At 44.4% G+C, this 20,951-nt stretch overlaps 2 protein-coding genes and 1 non-coding gene across 3 annotated transcripts; 1 reads left to right on the top strand and 2 right to left on the bottom strand.

The window, feature by feature from the left end:
- Positions 1-16: 16 nt before the first annotated feature.
- On the bottom strand, positions 17-10,546 carry gmcl1 (germ cell-less, spermatogenesis associated). Its single transcript, XM_056587863.1, has 15 exons — positions 9,882-10,546; positions 9,445-9,627; positions 8,883-9,006; positions 8,407-8,503; positions 8,208-8,305; positions 7,832-7,944; positions 7,683-7,748; positions 7,338-7,422; positions 7,151-7,241; positions 5,787-5,927; positions 5,455-5,524; positions 4,938-5,013; positions 4,464-4,609; positions 2,220-2,307; positions 17-1,717 (listed from the first exon to the last, which is right to left on the bottom strand). The coding sequence occupies exons 2-15, from the start codon at positions 9,621-9,623 to the stop codon at positions 1,574-1,576; spliced, it is 1,518 nt and encodes a 505-aa protein (XP_056443838.1). The 5' UTR covers positions 9,624-9,627; positions 9,882-10,546; the 3' UTR covers positions 17-1,573.
- Positions 4,187-4,305, bottom strand: LOC130381901 (5S ribosomal RNA). Its single transcript, XR_008895527.1, has one exon. It is a non-coding gene; the product is annotated as a 5S ribosomal RNA (ribosomal RNA).
- Positions 10,547-11,687: 1,141 nt separating the features above from the next.
- Positions 11,688-19,612, top strand: ggcx (gamma-glutamyl carboxylase). Its single transcript, XM_056587862.1, has 15 exons — positions 11,688-11,866; positions 12,056-12,265; positions 13,012-13,170; positions 13,409-13,574; positions 13,684-13,762; positions 13,921-14,027; positions 14,109-14,272; positions 14,770-15,080; positions 15,649-15,780; positions 15,879-16,030; positions 16,177-16,346; positions 16,649-16,779; positions 16,887-17,034; positions 17,510-17,711; positions 18,845-19,612. Exons 1-15 carry the CDS (start codon positions 11,842-11,844, stop codon positions 19,002-19,004), a joined length of 2,316 nt encoding a protein of 771 aa, XP_056443837.1. The 5' UTR covers positions 11,688-11,841; the 3' UTR covers positions 19,005-19,612.
- Positions 19,613-20,951: the final 1,339 nt, after the last annotated feature.

Below are 20,951 nucleotides of genomic sequence, written 5' to 3'. Positions count from 1 at the left end.
ATGGCTTTTAATCAAAACATTGACCCTAATATAATATACCCCCAATATCCAATATTTTGTTGTATAAGTGGATAAAATCATTGCCAGGAAATAAATGACTTAATAGCAATTGAGCTCTGGATGAAACAATCAGTTTAATAAGCTTATATGACAGTATATGTTCATTGTCAATATCAAAAGGTACAAAAACATACTAATGTAATAAGAAACTTAGTAAGCAGTAATATTAACAGTTCCCCAGAGTAACTGGTGAACGAATGCACAGGAACACAATCAGTGGCCTAATCTTGTTCCTATTGTCAGCATGAAACCCTACTTCATGTAGCAGAGCATGTGTCAGAACAACCCAACAAGAACACCAAATGCAAGTTCTAGTGTGAAGTAAGTAACGTGAAGCCTGGTGACAAACTACGAGGTCCCGTAGACGTATTAGTATATAGTGCATGAACGATCATGAATTTATTAACAGGGAAAGACAATAGATATCACACAATGATAAACAGTCTCTCAGGACCTTGAAAATGTAAATGTAAATCTTTTTGCAAACGACTGGAACATCGGTGACAGAGCAACTTAAATAAAGTAATACAAAAAACATGTGTACAAAACAATGTGCTTCAAAATAAGAGTCCCCCACCGCTGACCACCAGGAGAATTCACCCGATACGTAACCACCCCAATGGGTACACATGCTTTGAAACAAAACGTGGAAGACAATAGTGAAAATCGCACCCTTACCACCCCCTCAAAAAATATAAATAAGCTGCATCTGCCATTGCCCTCAGCGCCTCAAACCCTCAAAACTTTGATCAGAGGTTCAGAAAACATGAACCAGGCCGTCATCGATTGGCTCTCAATGCTTTATTTGCTGGTCCAGTGTTGAAGGCCTCAGAGAGAGCTCTGCCCCGTGTGGTCATGACTCAAACCATAGATTATGAAACTGAATAATTGGGTAGATGGTGGATCTTGAAGCAGCGTTGTATCAATGATGTTATATACAGCGAGGCGTCGATGGAAGGCCCACCTCAGTAGATATGATGTCCAATAAGGGATGAAGAAAATAAAAACCAAAATGGTAATACTATGTCTGATAAGGGAGGGAAAAATAAGGAGTAAGAACAGATAAACAAAAGCAGGAAATGAATGGGATATGCTGGAAAAGGATCTATTAAAAGCACCACAGCTCAGTTGGCAGAGCCGATAATGGCAGATGTATATCTTATCAGTAGAAAAATTAAATAAAAGCAAAACATAAAAACAAATAGTATAAATATAATTAAAAAAAACAAGGACAATACAAGAAAGGCGTCTTGGATCAAAGTAAAAACTGTTGTAAACACCACCTGGATTGCACGTAGACATCTGAATGATGACGAGAGCGCCCCGACCGCTCAGTCCCCCGGCGTCGGGGAACGTCAACGCTCAGAGATTGTCCAGAAAGACAGGGTGGTCCGATGAGTGGGCGGGTTGAGGGCCAATCGGGGGGTAACAAGAGATTAACAAAAGTTGGAGGCTTCACCGGGGACTGGTGGGTTGCTGGTGTTGCCCAGGGGGTTGGGGGCGGTCGCTGGGGTCAACATACGCTGCGCGTGCTGCCCTCCGGCTCCGTGGACGCGTCCGTCCGATGGTCCGACTGGGACGAGGTGTACAGGAAGTTACAGCACACGTACAGCGGGAAGGACAGCAGCCGGCTGTCCAGGTTCATCACCACGTACTCCTGAAGGAGGTGGAGGATGGTCAACCAGGCTTCACGTTGCTAGGGCCTTAAGCCATTTTTGCGCTGCTTTGCATACCTGCCTTAAAATCCACTTCCCCGCCATCAAATATCTAAAGTTAATATCTGAAATGTCCAGTCTTTCACACATGTTTTGAGATCCAATTTTCCAACTTTTGTTCTTACATGGTTTCCTATTATATAGTATATTGTCCATATGAAGGCTGATCTGCAGAGTGGACCAGAATGTGACCTTGTGAGGTCAGGATGGTCTCCCAAGGCTAGGACTGACCTGGTCCCTAGAGTGAGGATAGGCTGACCTGGTCTTTCTCCAGAGCGAGACTAGCATCGACTTGGTCTTATACAGAGTGAGACCAGGACTGACCAGGTCATCTCCAGACTGAGACTAGCACTGACAGGGTCTGTATACAGAGTGGGGCTAGGTCTCACTTGGTCTTTCTCCAGAGTGACAATAGGACTGACCTGGCCTGAAACTAGGACTTACCTGGTCTTTCTCTAGAGTAAGTAGCTGGTGACCCGTTGACCGACTGCACACCAGCTTTCCGTTGCTGTCAAAGGAGGCCAGTCGTAACCTAGCAGGAGAAGAAGTGACAGTAGATGGATTCAGACACTAATGGTGTCCTCCTGAAATGTGTTTCCCCCTTACACCAGCAGTGTCCCGAACCCGACACTAGCAGTGGCCCCCTGACACTAGTGTCCCCCTCACACTAATGTCCCCCCCTCACACTAGCAGTGGGCCCCTGATACTAATGTCCCCCTGACACTAATGTCCCCCTCACACTAGCAGTGGGCCCCTGACACTAATGTCCCCCTCACACTAGCAGTGGGCCCCTGACACTAATGTCCCCCTCACACTAGCAGTGGCCCCCTGACACTAATGTCCCCCTCACACTAGCAGTGGGCCCCTGACACTAATGTCCCCCTCACACTAGCAGTGGGCCCCTGACACTAATGTTCCCCTCACACTAGCAGTGGGCCCCTGACACTAGTGTCCCCCTCACACTAGCAGTGGGCCCCTGACACTAGTGTCCCCCTCACACTAGCAGTGGGCCCCTGACACTAGTAATAATAATAATAATAATAATGGATTGAATTTATATAGTGCTTTTCTAGACACTCAAAGACGCTTTACAGTGAAGGGGGGACCTCACTAACCACCAACAGTGTGTAGCGCCCACTTGGGTGATGCATGGCAGCCAATCTGCGCCAGAACGCTCACCCCACACCAGCTTGAGGTTGAGAGTGAAGTAATTAATGAGTCAGCCAATTATACAGGGGGATGATTAGGGGGCCAGATTGAATGAGCCTGGTTGGGCCAGGACACCGGGGAAACCCCTACTCTTTGTGATAAGTGCCCTGGGATCTTTTATGACCTCAGTGAGTCAGGACTTAGGTTTTACTCCTCCTCCGAAGGACGGCGCCTTCCACAGCACAGTGTCCCCGTCACTAGAGATGGGATTTATGGCTCTTTGAAGGGAGCCAGATCTCTAGGAGTCGTTCTTTTCAAAGAGCTGTTCAAAAGACTGGCTCATTCATTTATTTTTAAGAAGCTAGCCTAGTGGTAACCCTTTTTATCTGAGAAATAATCACTGGGAGGAATGATAGGGAAAGATTTGGATCAGAATTATTCAGAATTAGACATCGGATATCTGAGTTCGATATATTTTAAATATTGATTATAATTTAATTTAACATGTGTGGACTAGATTTTAATGTCTGATCTGCATTCATTGTAAACATTCCACAAGGTGGTGCTACATCCCTCTGCTTTGACACCGAGATCACTATTTTGGATCTTTGTATACAATGTGTCGTAGTGTAAATACAGCTCTTTTCACTTGTTCATCATGTAACACCTTTTTAATTGTAGCACAATAAAAACTAAGCAGGCAATGAACTTCCATGCAAAAATATAATTAACAATAAATATATTAAAATAGAAAACCTTTTACAAAACAAGTTTCTTTCAAGTATAACACTGCAGAGGACTCCTGAACTGTCCTTTGTAACATTAGTGCAAATCTTAGTAAATAATATTTTTAGAAAGATGCTGCTGCGCTTTCTTTGGCTCATAGTTGCAGTACTGCGCCTCCGCCGTGGACGCAATCACGTGAAACAAACAAACGCGTGTTCCCGCTTCTGACTGACATGTGAAATTTGCATATCAACATACCACCACGAGTGCACTTTGCATGCTCTCCGTCTCAGTGGTGTAGGAGGAGGAGCTTGTGTGCGCATGCTGCGAACGTGACAGAGTTAAAAAAAGAAAATAACTAAAAGGAAAAAGAACGGCTCACCACTGCGACTCGGTTCCCATCGTTCATGTTAAAGAGCCGTTAAATAGATTTGGTTCGTTCGCGAACGTCACAACTCTACCCGTCACTGCGCTGGGGCATCGGGATTGATGTTAAGGCCAGAGGGAAGAGTGCCACCTATTGGCCACCACCCGACCAATAACAGCACCTGGAATTCCCAGGCGGTCTCCCATCCCAGTACTAACCAGGCCTGACCATGCTTAGCTTCCGAGATCAGATGAGATTGGGCGTGTCCATGGTGGTAAGGCCGTCACAAGTGTCCCCCTCACACTAGCAGTGGCCCCCTGACACTAATGTCCCCCTCACACTAGCAGTGGCCCCCTGACACTAGTGGTACACATCCCTAAACGACCCCCTGGTGCAGCTGTGTTTCATTTGAACAAGCTCTTCTTTTGTATCCACACGCGACCCACCTGTAGGCCAGATGTCTGCGAGGTTGCAGGCTGACGGCGCCCCCACATGGCTGACTCAGGGTGTTCCTCTTGAACACAATGAACCGGTTGGTGTAGGTCACCAGGAGGTCAAAACCAAAGTTGAAGCCCGTCCACCGCCAGCAGTACTGTTGAAAACGACTCATTAACATGATGGATGACAGGATCTAATAACTTTAAATAACCATGACACATCACAGAGGGATTTATCCGATAAATGTGAAATATCCATGACATATCACAGAGGTATGTACCCATTAAACATTAAGTAACCCCAACCTATCACAGAGGGATGCATCAAACAAACGTTAAATAACCACAACATATCACACAGTCGAGTATTCGATATCAACTTTAAAGAACCAAAACATGTCACAGAGGGATGTATCCTTCCTATAGTTGCATAAAAAATTATATCCATGTCGGAAGGAAACAAGGGAAGCGATTAAAACTCACATCTCCATCCTTTGCAAGTTTCCGCCCACACCTCATACTGCTCATCTCAAAGTCCTCTTTGTTGGCGTCTTGTGGACTACACCAGGTACATGCAAACACAGTGATTAAAATGACTGTATTCTTTGATACTACGGCGCAAACCTCAAAAACGACAAATATATGCTCCTGTGAAATCAGTATTTTCGTAAACTTTGTGTTCATTTATTCTTTCTTGAAAATGTTTCATCGAAATATCCAAGAGCAGATTTTATCTATCTAATTTTTTCTTAGATTGACATTACCCCGTCATCAAAACACCCAATAAAAAGGGGCAATTTGAGCCTGTATTAACATCTCAACCTATGTTTTAAAAAGTTGGGGAATCGAGTAAAGATTCGGTCCAGGATACATCCATAGCACTATGTACCAACTACCTACATTTTCATGCAGATTACCTTGGTTTAGAGTTTTTTTTTTCCTTTAATACAGCAGTGATATATAGAGACAGTCTTGAAGTCTCCATCAGCGGCTGACTTACCCGTTGTCGTTGTCGAACTCTGTGCGGAGCATCGCAAACCACTGGTTCTTATACATGGCGGACAGCCAGTCTGATGTGAAGGACGGGCAGAGGACGGACAGGTGGACAGGGGATGGCAAGAAGAGGACAGGATGGCCAGAGGATGCACAGAGGACGGACAGGGGTCATCTCAAAGTTTTCCCATCATGCTCAATAATCACCCATTGGCTCCTCAGACCCAACAACCCAAATCCCCGGCTAAACTCCTGTGGGAGAGGATGCAGCATCTGGGTGAAGATAAAACAACCTTTCCTAACGCATCGTGTGACAGGTGAAACCGCAGCAGCACTCACCGGCAGGTAGTATGTTGTCTCGCTCCAGGATGCGTGCGGACGCCAGGTCGTTGATGATGTACTGCAGGCGGATGTGTTTGAAGACGGAGGGGAAGGCGGCCCCGTCCTCCGTGTCCAGGAACGGCTCTCGCTCACACAGGTCTGAGGAGACGGGCGGAGGGAGGAGCTTCAGATTCTCGTCAGGGCCATTCTCACGGTAACATCGGATCCTCTAATTATTTGAATTGCTCTACATGACAAGCATTGTTGAGAAATGCCAGCAACAAGTCTTGCATTTGCTTGCTTGTTTTAGGTGTTCAGAACAGGAATGACGATCGATCTATTACATTTTAAAATCACCCAAGTTCGAGCAACTAATGAACTCCTAGAGGACTGTATTATGTAAGGTTTTATACCATGGTCTTGGGGAATACTCGATTCTGATTGGCTGCAGGGTGTGCATTATCCCCTGATATGCGGACACCTGCTAAGTAATTCCAATCAAATTGTCTGTTCAGCCGTCAAAACTAGAGATGGTCAATTTTGAAAAATGAATTAAACTGTAATACGAAAACGGGGTTATATGCTATAGGCACTAGAGTATCTGTGGTATAAAGGCTGGGAGTAATTTCGAATTATAAATATGTACAATACATAACGTTAGCTCTCTGGCTCATAGCTGAGCAGACTAGAATACTTGCCGTTGCCAAGTCGTAGCTAAGGTCCGTCCTATTTATTGGAGGAATACACAACGTTTCCGTTGTATAAGAACCTTACGGGAGGGTAATGAATGTTCCAGGTACTGGTAAAACCCTCAGGCGTTACCAGGAAACCAAAGTTATGGCTTGTGAAAAACGTTATATTTGGATTGTAAAAGCATGAAAATATAAATGAATGCTCTTAATTTATTTTCTTTGCAAGTGGCCTTGGTCTAAGCAGAATAATGCCCTTTGAGGTGTCCATTATCAGGAATTAAAGTTCTCTGCGTCGCCCATTAATTCCTGATAATGGATACCTCGTCTGGCATTATCCCCTACATATAGAGTCAGGCACCTGTTCTGTGTTTAGATAGGACTATATTATATAAGGTTTTATATAGAGTCAGACACATGTTCTGTGTTTAGATAAGACTATACTATATAAGGTTTTATAGAGTCAGGCACCTGTTCTGTGTTTAGATAGGACTATATTATATAAGGTCTTATAGAGTCAGACACCTGTTCTGTGTTTAGATAGCACTATATTATATAAGGTTTTATATAGAGTCAGACACCCGTTCTGTGTTTAGATAGCACTATATTATATAAGGTTTTATATAGAGTCAGACACCTGTTCTGTGTTTAGATAGGACTATATTATATAAGGTTTTATATAGAGTCAGGCACCTGTTCTGCGTTTGCACAGCCAGGCGTCAGCGTCAGCCAGCAGCTGCTTGATGGGGCCTTCCCAGGAGGGGTTCAGCTGCAGAAACATCCACTGCAGAAGGGATGAACCAATGAGAGAGGAGTTAGCACACTCAGCTACCACCCCTGTAGATGAAAAAAGGTGCAGCAGAGGTGTTTCTGCCCGTACCTTCTTAAGAGCCGTGTAGACATCCATCTCCACCTGCATGACGGACAAGTCTGACGACCTGATGAGCTGCTCCATCATCTCCACCCTGCACAGGAAGGAGAAGGCCATCATATTAGGAACCAAATATTTAAAAAATGACGAAAGATTGACACGAAAACCGAGTAATGGGGAAGTATTAATGGATTGGGAATGGGTTAACCTATTGTGAGTGGTTTGCAAATTATTCTATGAACATCCTTACTGTAACAACAGCGAAATATTGTCATTTCATTTTCTTCTTTCAAATATACTTTGGATGAAATCGTCTTTGAAATGCCCTAAATGTAATGCAAGTACTGAACATACCCAAGCTCTTTCATCAAGTCCACATTCTGGTGGGTCATCAGATTGTTGAGTAGCCACTCATGACACCTGTAGTCAACACACACACACACACATCATGAAGACAAACCCAAGGATAACAATATTAACACACATTAACCAGGACTCCGTACTTCTTAATGACTGAATCCAGGCCGTAGATGCTAGCCGATGCGTAGTAGCCACACACCGTCTTCACACTGATGTTCTCCTTCATGGTCTCTCCACACTGCTGGATCAGGCCGTCCTGTTTACCACACACACACACACACACACACACACACACACACACACACACACACACACACACACACACACACACACACACACACACACACACACACACACACACACACACACACACACACACACACACACACACGTTACGGAAATGTGAGTGGGACTGAGGTGATTGTTTACCATCACAACTGCGCAGCCAATGGAATAAGACAGAATGGAGTGTGAGAGCGACAACATTTCGGTGTATTTTAATGATAACTGATGACTAACCAGTTGGAGCATGCAAGCAGCAGCCAGGATGCTGACCACTCTGCTGGGCTTTATCAGCACATCGTCACGATACAAGGAGCCAAACACCACCTGCAGAGCTACACACACTCGCATGTGAACACACACACAGAGTTAGTCAGTGCTATTGTCAACCATGCATTTTGAAGCACGATCACTTTGATTTCAGACTCTATCTCACCTTCTGTGTCGATGTTCTGGTCAGGGATCTCCAGCTCTATCACCATCATATTGGACTCCCTCCAGGAGCCACTGAACATGCTGGAGAAATACCCCGACTGGAAGACAGAAAGAACCCTGAACATTCTAGAGAAACACCCTGACTAGAAGAGAAAGAACACATGAAAACCAGAGAAAACTATTCACTGTTTTTCTTTTTCACCAAAGCGACTTGGTTTTTATATCTCATCGATCCGTAGCTTCTCCTCGATAACTGCCCCTGACCGGCTAGCAGTCGTATTAAACAAAAACGTTGTTTAATACGACTGCCATGTTGAACACGTCGTCTGCGTATTAATGTGTGTAACAATTTGTTGATGAATGGGTCTCTGAATGGGTCAATGTGAGGCACTCATTATAAAGTGCTCTGAGTAGCTACCGGTTAGAAAATGCCTCTTTAAACTTGGTCCATTTTAAAAACTTGTTGGTTGATTATACCTGACACAGGTATACTTTGTGGAGGTTCCATGCCTGTCCAAGAGCACATATGCGTATGTCACTATTCTCCCCGTTCAGAAACAAGGTCTGGTAGATGTATTTGGATGTGCTCTTCAGTTTCTTCCTGAAAAATGATAAGATACAAACATTTGGTAATTTACATAAGTTCTCCTAAATTATTAGGAATAGAAACAACATATCAGGAGAAACACAATCTAACATAATATGGGCCGATTCTCTTTAAAAAACATTACAATGAATGTGTATTTTTTTGACTATGCACCAGCCACTAAATGTTCGCCTTTTCAGTAAAACCTTTAAAACATATATTATACCTATAATATTCTACTTGATGACTTCACTTATAGTTACATGAACTATTAGAAAAAGAATCACAATAATGACAAGCGGGATTGTTATAATCTGCTGCTCTCACATCAATTAAGTACGAAATAATAACAGCAAAGTCAACTGCCAATGTTGTTGTCCAATGGACGACAACTTTACCATCCAGACGCCCCATGTATGGATGGTAAAGAGAACTCCTCTATCCATGCGTTACCTCCGGGGTATATCTAACAAGGCATCCTCATCGTCTTGTTCGCTGTCACAGCAGTCACAGTAGGCGTTTCGTTTCCTCTTGTGACACACACAGGTGAGCTTCCTGCCGCTGCTGACACCCTCCACCAACCCCTCTGCTCCGGGAGGGGACGACTGGAACCGGCTGCCAAGGTTTCCCATCACCCTTTCATAGCAGACAACCAGTTAGCCAGCAATGTCTAGACAGTGTATTATATCTGTATAACTGTGCATTGTCTTGTGTTACAAGAAGGCACCAGAAGACGTACCATAATCAATCAATCAATCAATCAATCACTCACCAATTAGTAAACGACACACAAGTCTTAATGAAAATACTTTTTAATGAAATAAACACATTAGAATTACAAAGTCACAAACGAAAAACAACAACAAACCATAATTAAATAAATGGCTTACCAAATGTGCCGCAGGAGAGGGGTTTTGAAGGTCGGACTGTCTATCAGCGGGAGGTTCTCCCACGTCAACAAGTCTTGTCTTTGTGTTGTGTTTCACCTGGCGTGTCTCACGCCACGTTGTGTTTCACTTCACGTTGTGTGTCTCACTCAACGTTTTGTGTCTCACTTCACGTAGTGTGTCCCCCTCCACGCTGTGTGCCTGGCTTCACTTTGTGTGTCTCGGAAGGAGGTCACCAGACGTCAAACAGGTCATGGGTTGTGTTGTTGTTGTCTAGCTCCCAGCTTGTCGATTGGAAGCAAACTCAGAACTCGCCCGTCTCTGACACCCCTCTGGTAAAGATTAGCTGTTCCCTTTGATGAATTTGAGACGTCTCTCTTATGCCACGGTTCAAAATTCAAAACAACATTTTGATATTCAAGAGTGCTTACTGAGATGCAAACATCCAGCGGCTTAAGATCTCTGGGCGTGTTGGTTCTTCTACTTCTTCTACTACTGCTAGTTATGTGTCCTCTTTTCTACGGCTGGTTGTTTTTCACCTTCATCTACCGCTAGTATTGTGTCTTCTCCTTCTGTTAGTTATTTGTGTTCTTCAACTGCTCGTGTTTATCTTCTTCTTCTCCTGTTGGTTAGGGTAGTGTTAAGCAGCACGGTAGCGCCGCCTGTTGGCCAACCAGCTGCAACTGCATCTCCATTCAATTACATAAATAATACTGCCTTTTGTTTTCGTTTGACGTTAACGTTCTAACAGAGAATTTTCTAGAATGGTAAATACATGAGCGATATCTGTATATTCAGTTCAGACGTTGCTCTAATTTTGGGGATATTTTCTACTTTCTACTTTAGACTTTACGCCAATTTTTTTTTAAGTGAGTTAAACTACAAATATTCAATCCGTTATTCACACACCACGGCTGGTAAGAAATAATTTATCCGATTCCATTAAAAAAAAAAATACTGAAAATATTTTTGAGGTGAAAATACTGAATCACTTTCCCGGGCTCCGCCGGAAGACTACGGCTGCATCCGAATACCTAGTACATACTATTTCTGTCTAGTGTCTACTACTTGACCATACTACACTTGACTGTGTAGTACGGTCTACAGACATGCGTAGAATGCCTCCGAACGCCGCCGAAACTCCACCGGATGTTTGGAGATGACGTATCTCCCCCCAGATGGCGGCAAAATTTACCTGTTTTCCGTCTTGTTATCGTTGCTATTAAATAAAAAAATGTCTCTTTCTACGCGAATGTCTCTTGAAATGGATATCTCTGCTAGAAGGCGTCGTCGTCGGTCATCTCGTAGAGCGACTTACCGGCAGGTTATGTTGTATATATGTGGACATTTGGTAAGTCATTTTTTTGGAATAATAATAATACATTTACAGTTATTTGTTACTCCGTGAAAAAGACGATTGAAGTTCATTTTTCCTTTTTTATTGAACACACACACACACACACACACACGAATAAAAAGCCGCTGTTGGTGGTGTCGGGTCAGCCATCTCTTCTTCGTTTGTTACCAGACTCCGGTTGCATTGTGGGATAGCGTAGTGTGGTCCGTGGTTCACTTTGGCGGTAGTATGCATTCGGAAATGACTTCCGTACTACAGAATGCATACTACAGTATTCGGACGCGCTAGATTTTTCGCATACTACAAAATGCATACTATATAGTATGCAAGTACGAGTATTCGGATGCAGCCTACGCCTTTATCGCCATGTCTATGTTTATCGCCCTTTAAGGGGGCGTGGTGATTAGAGGAACCAACCAATAATAAAGAAGCTGTCCCCTGCTGCGATCCTGTTGACTGTCCCGTGTGTTCGTTCACTGTGACACGTAGGTGGTTGACCACTAACCCAGCCAGGAGCTCACTACCTGGTCAAGGGGAAGCGGGTGCTGAAGTCCCTGTCCTGAAATTCAGTTAATATCCTCCAGCTTGTTTACAAAAACATCAGTTATGGAGGCCAGGGGCGAGGGCGCAGGTAGTTATTTTGAGTAATGGCTTGTGTGGTTGTGTGAGCCGCATTTTGTTTTGTTTGTTATTGCCCGTTAATACTATGCATGAATGACATTGTTATTATAAAAGTATCACTATGTTGATTTGATAACGTGCAGATATCTGACCTGTATTGCAAAGTATGTCACAGCCCAGTGTTACCGCGGTGTTGTAGGTGTGCAGTCTGCTGACCTAACCTCCGGGTCTGGAAATGAAGACGAACCGGTAGAGGATACGACCACACAGGCCGTCAAGCCACCAGAAGGAAGAATGAAACGTATATTTGGGTTTGAAAAGGAGGACTTCTCTTCCTGGCACCGCATCGTGTGCCTCCTGAACCGCCCCACCGACCCTGCAGCGTTGGGCATTTTCCGTTGCATGTTTGGTAAGCTTCTAGTTTGAGTGTTTCGTACTGGCAGAACTGGCAAAAATAGCTTTTAGTAACCAAAGCAGATACACGGATAAGCGTATTGCATAGCTATTTCCATGGGTCGGAGTCTGGGCTTTGTACTTGGGTCATGCAGTGACTTTCAGGCTTCTTATTTCATCAAAGGTCTAACTGTACTTTGCAGATTTTTGCACTCTAGTCTCCTAGTCCATTCCATACTAGACCATGCATCACTTTGGATTGTACTGGCAAGAATTCAAGCCCAAAGGTATTTGTCTTCCCTCAGACGTTTTTCCTAGTCTCTTAGTTGCTAAAGGGCGCCCACTGGACTCTCTTCAGAATCTCTTGTGCCTTATTAGGGCTTCCTGCTCTTTAAATACTCTAATTGGTAGAGAGGTTGGAGGAATGTTCCTCCCATCTTCTCCCATCTGTTTTTGCTTGTCGTTACGGTGTATTATTTACTTTAAATACATTTTAGGACGACGCTATACCACAAGTGGTGCACAATTGAACGGCTTGTTTTAAAAATACCAATACAATACTTCCTGTTTTCCCTTATATTTAATGTGCATTTCTGACATTAAGTAGGTGAAAAGGGAGAAGAAATTCTCCCCTATACCATTAGGACAGCTGTCTGTAATCCAACCTGTATCTCTCCAAGGTGATGGCATCGTGGTCTCCGTTGTTACTGGTGCATTGTGGGCAGAGCCACCATGCTGAAGCTCCACATGTCTTCCCCTCAGGGATGCTGATGGCCATCGACATCACCCAGGAGAGGGGCCTCAGTCACCTGGACTACAAGTACCTGGACGGCGCCCCCATCTGCCGCTTCCCCCTCTTCAGCTCCCTGGAGCCGCTTCCCATGGACTGGATGTACCTGGTCTATGTGGTCATGTTGTTGGGTGGGTTCAATGGAGGGTTACGTTTCTGTTTGACCTGAGAGAGAGGGGGGCATAAGAACTGCTCCGACCTCTAATCCTCGTGCTGTTGTTTTCTTTACTTAAATATGCTTAAGATTGGTGCATCTCAAAAGTATGTGTCTTTGGATGCTTTCTTTAGTCATTTCTAGTAGTAGAAGTTTCTTTTTGAGTTTTTACATCTTGGATTATAACATGGCTCTCATTTGCTTCTCTCTGTAAGGTTCTGTTGGGATCATGCTGGGTCTTTTCTACCGGCTGTCTTGCCTCATGTTCATCGCCACATACTGGTACGTCTTCTTTCTGGACAAAACCGCCTGGAACAACCACTCCTATCTCTACGGCCTGATCGGATTCCAACTCACACTCATGGATGCAAATAGATATTGGTAAATATCTATTATATAAATGTATAAAGATATATTCTCTATTGTTCATACGTTTGTATTTCGTTACTATATTTGTTGAAACTATTTTTGGATTTTTTTTTTTTTGTAGGTCACTTGATGGTTTGATGAAACCCAAGAAGAGGAATGCTGACGTCCCGCTCTGGAACTACACCCTCCTGAGAGTACAGGTCCGGATCCTTCTTGATTTTGATTTCAAATGAATGAATGGCATGACATATTTGTTAAAGTAGCATTGTAGTCGTAGTCTTTCATTACACAAATCGGCAGTCCCGTGTGACTTCATTCCATTTCACTAATGGTTATAAATGTTTACAATTCCTTGCAGATATTTATTGTGTATTTCCTCGCTGGCATCAAGAAGTTGGACGCAGACTGGGTGGAGGGATACTCCATGTCCTATCTGGCGCATCACTGGCTGTTTGAGCCCTTCCAGTGCGTATATTGTTCACACGCTTGACGTCTCCTGCTCCTATGAGGCCCCTCGTGTCTCATCCCGATGTCTCTCCTGCTCAGGATGATCCTGTCGGTGGACCAGGTCAGTCTGCTGGTGGTGCACGGAGGAGGCCTGGCCCTCGACCTCACAGCGGGGTACCTCCTGTTCTTCGACGCCACGCGGCCGTTCGGCATCGTCTTCGTCTCCTACTTCCACTGCATGAACTCTCAGCTCTTCAGCATCGGTGAGTACGTACGACTTTCTCATGGATCAATTCATGATATTGATTGGCTGATGATATTGGTGTCCGGAAGTTGGTTCAATCAATCACTGCTGTACCGATTTGTTAATTATGTCGAGGAATTTCGGCTTGCCTCATAAAGTTGTCTTATACTTGATAGTCAAAGTTCCTGCTTACTTTTAAGACCTGTACAGCATTTATTCAACATCCATATCACATGTGGATATTCCATACAAAAACTGAAAACATTTCGTTTTTTTGTCTCATTTGAAAGTTTACAGATGACTCAATTGCTACAATAATTTAACAAATGATGGATCCAAACATGAATTCGTTGCAGTAGCAGAGTAATGCATCATGTTTGTCATCACACTTTGACAGCCGTTGGAGCAGGTTGTCACACCTCAGACTATCCCCCATATCTAATAAAAATGAACCATTGGTTTTGCGCTAAAGTCAATGTGCCCCTGTTGCACCTCTGAACCCTGACCTCTTCACAGGAATGTTTGCCTACACCATGCTGGCCACCAGCCCTCTCTTCTGCTACCCCGACTGGCCCCGGAGATTCTTCGCCCGCTTCCCGGCGCCCCTGTGGGTCTTACTGCCCATCACGGCCCCGGGGCCCCAGCCCAGCAGCTCTTGCGTTTATCCAGAGGTCCAGAAGGGCGGCAAGAAGGCCCCTAAGACCCCGTCCTCCAACACCACCCCCAAAGTCTCCCAGCCCAGGTTTAGACACAAGCTGGCCACCGTCTTTGCATTCATCTACGTGGTGGAACAGTTCTTCCTGCCTTACTCCCACTTTATCACAAAGGTAAATCTGCCTCTCTTTAAGGGTTCAGTTTCTTTTTATTCAGACAAGATAGGCCACTAGTTGTCAGGTGGTAGATGTCCTGTGGTCCCATTACCAATGTCTGACCTCATTCTTAATGATTCTTAATGACATGTTAACATAAGTGGTATTTATGTGTGATATACAATACTTATGTGTGATGTACAGATCAAAGTAGATTACAGTAATCCTATTTGATCAATGTGATTTATTTAACTTCCATAAAGGGCAAGTCCTTTTGTAATCCACCAGATATAGTTGCTCAATCAGGATCAACGTGGTCAGTGAACCCCGAGAGCAAACAGTAGCAGAGTCTGGCTTAGTCATCAACCACGTCCGCAACACCGCTTATATAATGAACATTTGAATCGAGTTGCATGCACAACTGAATGGACATGTTAAAACAACTGAATGGACATGTTACATCAAATTCATGTGAATTAAAAACACCCAAGCCATCGCTTTCGTTCAGAGATATAATTTCAGAGGCAAAATCTGGATACATGGATGCGATACTGCAGGTTTTAAATAAAGTCCTTCCTGTTCCAAGGGCTACAACAACTGGACCAACGGCTTGTATGGCTACTCCTGGGACATGATGGTGCACTCGCGCAGTCACCAGCACGTCAAGATCACGTACAAAGACGGAACGACGGGAGAGGTCGGATACCTCAACCCCGGGGTGAGTGACTCCACGCCACGCCCTTACACACACCTGACGTGAGCGGTCAACCCCCCCCCTCTGTGTGGTGTCATGAACCTCGTCATGGGATCCACTAGGTATTCACTCACAGCCGGCGCTGGAAGGACCACGGGGACATGCTGAAACAGTACGCCGTCTGCCTCAGTGCGAACCTGCCCCGTTACAACATCACCGAGCCAGAGATATACTTTGACATCTGGGTCTCCATCAATGAGCGCTTCCAGCAAAGGTATGTCAAATCAATGAAGACTTGCAGTCAAGTGATTCATTTAATAATTTCATACTAACCTTGCCGTGTCATGGTAAGGATGAAATAATTTAATTAATCCCATATGGTTGGATATGTCATGTTATTCTTTTTCTGGGTTCTGGAAGGATCTTTGACCCGCGCGTGGACATCGTGAAAGCCGATTGGTCTCCGTTCCGTCCAAACCCCTGGCTTATGCCCCTGCTGGTGGACCTATCCCCCTGGAGGACCAAGTTCCAGGAGATCGAGAGCAGTCTGGACAACCAGACGGAGATCGTGTTCATCGCTGACTTCCCAGGTGTGTGGCCGTGGTGCGACACAAGCTGTACCACGTTCAGAGAGCTACCTGTGGTCCTCATATTGGAGGCTTCAGGAAGATCTGGTTCTCTGATTGGATGATAGAGAGGCTGTTTGTGAACTGTTTTGACACACCGATTTGAAATATCCCTTTAACGGTGATTACATTTTTCCGAAAGACTCAGATAAACAAAACTAGATACTCCCTCTCACTCTTAACAAAAGCCACATTTTCCTACATGTTGTCCTGTGTGGAAACCCGTAACATAAATCAGAAGGCCTTTTTATTCCCACATCCTGTAGGCCTTCACCTGGAGAACTTTGTGAGTGAAGACCTGGGCAACACCAGTGTGCAGGTCCTCCAGGGTCAGGTCACCGTGGAGATCACCGAGGAAAACAAGAACTACACCCTGGAGACCGGCCAGCAGATGAAGGTACCTCAGAGGAGCCTCCAGAACCCCCAGCTTCACTCCATGACCAAAACACTTGGCAGAAAGCTTACGTCAGCTTAAGTAAAACAAAAAAGTCTGTCTTTCTGTAGCTACCCCATGGCGCCTACCACAAGGTGTACACGGTGTCCGAGGGCCCGTCCTGCTACATGTACGTCTACGTGAACACCACGGAGGCGGCGCTGCAGCAGAACTTCACCAGGCTGCTGGGGATCCAGGAGCGTGTCCGCAACGGCACGGGTGAGAGAGAGGGAATCAGATAGGACACGTCATGTGACTTCAGACTCCAAAGTCTAAACAGTGACTGGTGTTGAATAGGCTGGGCTATTTATCTATGGCCGTTATCAAAGAGTAGGTCTATATGATATTCCCCTGACAAAGTCGATGACTAGAATTACAAAGGTGAAAAAGTGTATTGCAGATATTTCAACACCTGATACAACTTATGCATAGAGCAAAATGGTGTTACTTTTTTTCGGTAAATTCTAATTTAAACCTCAATTTATGGTCTCTGATTATAACAGACATTTTAATTTAGCCATTTTTTCTGCGTTTTCTTATGGTCATATGATAAATGTAACAAACTAATATGAGAAGAAACGTGCGAAGGACAATCTAAAAATGAGGAACCAGAAACGAAAAAGGTTGACACCTGATACCCGGCTGTCCAGCAGAGATGAGGTTCGTGTGCACTAAACTCTCCTCTCCCAATCAGAAACGGAGCCCCTCCCCCCAGAGCTGCTGCCGCTCATCGCCACAGACGACCAAGGGTCAGAGGTCAACGCCACGGACCCCGTCGTCCAGCTGTTCCTGAGGAGGCAGCGGCGCATGAAGGAGGTGAAGAAACGCAGGGAGGCCAACGTGATGGAGCGCCTCAACCGCTTCACCGTCAAGAAGTACTACCTGCTCAGAAGAGGGTGAGTCACTCAGACAGGAAGTACTACCTGCTCAGAAGAGGGTGAGTCACTCAGACAGGAAGTACTACCTGCTCAGAAGAGGGTGAGTCACTCAGACAGGAAGTACTACCTGCTCAGAAGAGGGTGAGTCACTCAGACAGGAAGTACTACCTTCTCAGAAGAGGGTGAGTCACTCAGACAGGAAGTACTACCTGCTCAGAAGAGGGTGAGTCACTCAGACAGGAAGTACTACCTGCTCAGAAGAGGGTGAGTCACTCAGACAGGAAGTACTACCTGCTCAGAAGAGGGTGAGTCACTCAGACAGGAAGTACTACCTGCTCAGAAGAGGGTGAGTCACTAAGACAGGAAGTACTACCTGCTCAGAAGAGGGTGAGTCACTCAGACAGGAAGTACTACCTGCTCAGAAGAGGGTGAGTCACTCAGACAGGAAGTACTACCTGCTCAGAAGAGGGTGAGTCACTCAGACAGGAAGTACTACCTGCTCAGAAGAGGGTGAGTCACTCAGACAGGAAGTACTACCTGCTCAGAAGAGGGTGAGTCACTCAGACAGGAAGTACTACCTGCTCAGAAGAGGGTGAGTCACTCAGACAGGAAGTACTACCTGCTCAGAAGAGGGTGAGTCACTCAGACAGGAAGTACTACCTGCTCAGAAGAGGGTGAGTCACTCAGACAGGAAGTACCATCTGCTCAGAAGAGGGTGAGTCACTCAGATAGGAAGTACCACCTGCTCAGAAGAGGGTGAGTCACTCAGACAGGAAGTACTACCTGCTCAGAAGAGGGTGAGTCACTCAGACAGGAAGTACTACCTGCTCAGAAGAGGGTGAGTTACTCAGACAGGAAGTACTAGCTGCTCAGAAGAGGGTGAGTCACTCAGACAGGAAGTACTACCTGCTCAGAAGAGGGTGAGTCACTCAGACAGGAAGTACTACCTGCCGAGACGAGGGCGTGTCACTCAGAGAGGATGTACTACATGTTGAGACGAGGGCGAGTCCAACCATCTACCATAGCTATTTGATACTAGCTAAAGTATCAAATAGTTGAACCCACAACCACTTCTCTTGGAGTCGACCAACCCAGCCACTCGACTAGTCGTGTCTAGCACACAATTCACTCTTCTGTGTTTTCTATCTCAGGTTTCTGATGACGGCCATTGCACTGCGCAACCTAGCGTTTGGTCTTCCTCCAGTGGACCAGCTGACCAGGGAGGTGGCCTTCGCCAACATGAAGGAACCTCTACAGGAAGCCAATCAGGACGGACCTCTCAAGGAGGAGGCGGGACATGGAGAGCTTTAGGACCAATAGATAAGATCCCGAGAAGTCCCAGCCAACAGAGGAAGGAAGGATTGCGTGAACAAAAGGATATGGATAATCTTTCTAATAGACTGTTACTATGGCGGGAGCATTAACTGCTCTGCAATTGAAAGTATTTAAATTGACCTGTAATATAACACGTCCTGCATCAGATGTTTTTTTTTAAGACAGTATTTTGTTACAATCGTTTACAATGAAAGGACCAGTTTGAGTTATGCTTTAATCAGAATGTTAATCAAATTATGCTTCTTTACTTGCCTGGTATTTTTTCTCAAACCATATTTTATCTGAAGTGTAACAGATTTTTTTTAGGGACGTCTTGACCTCCTGTGAGGCATTTGAGAATCCACTAATGTGAAAAAAATCTGTACGCTTGGCGATAACAGTTGGAACTGACATCATGTTTTATATGTACTTTTTAAATAATAAATAAGTTGGATGTACCTACCTCTCATCTATACTTCCTAAAAGGTACGAACACCAAGCAATACAGTGACGAAAGGATAAAGATATGCAAGAACTATATTCAGTATGCATGTGAAATTCTGATGCAACTCTGAGTGTAAATAAATTCAGGTGAGCTTGGATATTCCATAGAATCCTATGGCCATTATTTTCAGGGATTGCATGATTATCCACTTAACCCTCCTGTTATGTTCCGGGTCAAATTGACCCGTTTTAAAGTTTGAAGATCTAGGAAAAATAGTTAAAAGTATTTTTTCAGTATGAAACTTCTTCTGCTTGCCTTAATTAGTGTAATCAACATATACTATGAAAATAGTTCATCTCACATATTTGCAACCACCCCCTGCATGTTTATATCACATAGATACTGTTCGGGTCAATTTGACCCAGCAGTAAAACTGGAGGTAAAAGGGTGTCAGAAATGTCAGACTAATTCTTTCTTTACAACTGTGAGACATATCAACAAGTGGACACTCAACAGGGGAGGGTCAAAACATATCAAATATTCTCTGCATGGGAGTCCTACCAACATTACACTCTGTCAGGCAGACCTTTACAAAATGAGCAGCAGAAGCAAATGGATGACAGTCCAGGAGGCTCGGGACTTCATCACTGATCATGACAGTGAAATAGAGGAGGATGTGTCTGAAGACGAAGACGATCTTGAGCTAAAAAATCAGATTCTAATGAATCTGATTTTGAACCAGATGAGGGAATTGCTATTCCTATTCCTCCTAGCAAGACATTCATGTCAAAACATGGTGAAATACAGTGGTCTTCATCCCCAAATATGAGTCAGGCGAAACTGTTTGCAGAAAATATAATAAAGACAGTGCCAGGGCCCACTAGGATGGCAGTGACGCGTGTGACTGACATCAAGGCAACTTTTGAGCTGGTCATGCCAAATTCAATACAGAAAATCATTCTGGAAATGACTAATCTATGAGGGAGACGTGTTTTTGGGGAGAAGTGGAAGGAGCTGGACAAAAAACTTTTAGATGCGTATTTGGGGCTCCTCATCCTGGCTGGGGTCTATAAGTCCAAGGATGAATCGACAGCCAGTCTGTGGGATGCAGAGACAGGCAGGGCTATATTTCGAGCCACAATGTCTCTGGAGACTTTTCACATATTCTCCAGAGTAATCAGATTTGATAATCAAGAGACAAAGGCTGGTAGACGGGAGAGAGACAAAGCTTGCAGCTGTTAGGACATTGTGGGACAAGTGGGTAGAGCAACTTTCACTACTCTATAACCCAGGCCCTAATATCACAGTGGATGAAAGGTATAATAATAATAATAATAATAATAATAATAATAATAATAATAATAATACATTTAATTTAGAGGCGCCTTTCAGGCCTAAATTGTAATAAAGTGGTGAAACATAAAAATAAAAAGTTTGAACAAATATCTTTTTTTTTTAATGAAAAAAACGATTGAATTATCCTAATTTAACCATTACCT

The sequence above is a fragment of the Gadus chalcogrammus genome, chromosome 4 (genome assembly GCF_026213295.1).
Source record: "Gadus chalcogrammus isolate NIFS_2021 chromosome 4, NIFS_Gcha_1.0, whole genome shotgun sequence".
Classification (NCBI taxonomy): domain Eukaryota; kingdom Metazoa; phylum Chordata; class Actinopteri; order Gadiformes; family Gadidae; genus Gadus; species Gadus chalcogrammus.
The sequence above is the reverse complement of the archived record's forward strand: the minus strand, read 5'-3'. Positions and strand labels throughout refer to the sequence as shown.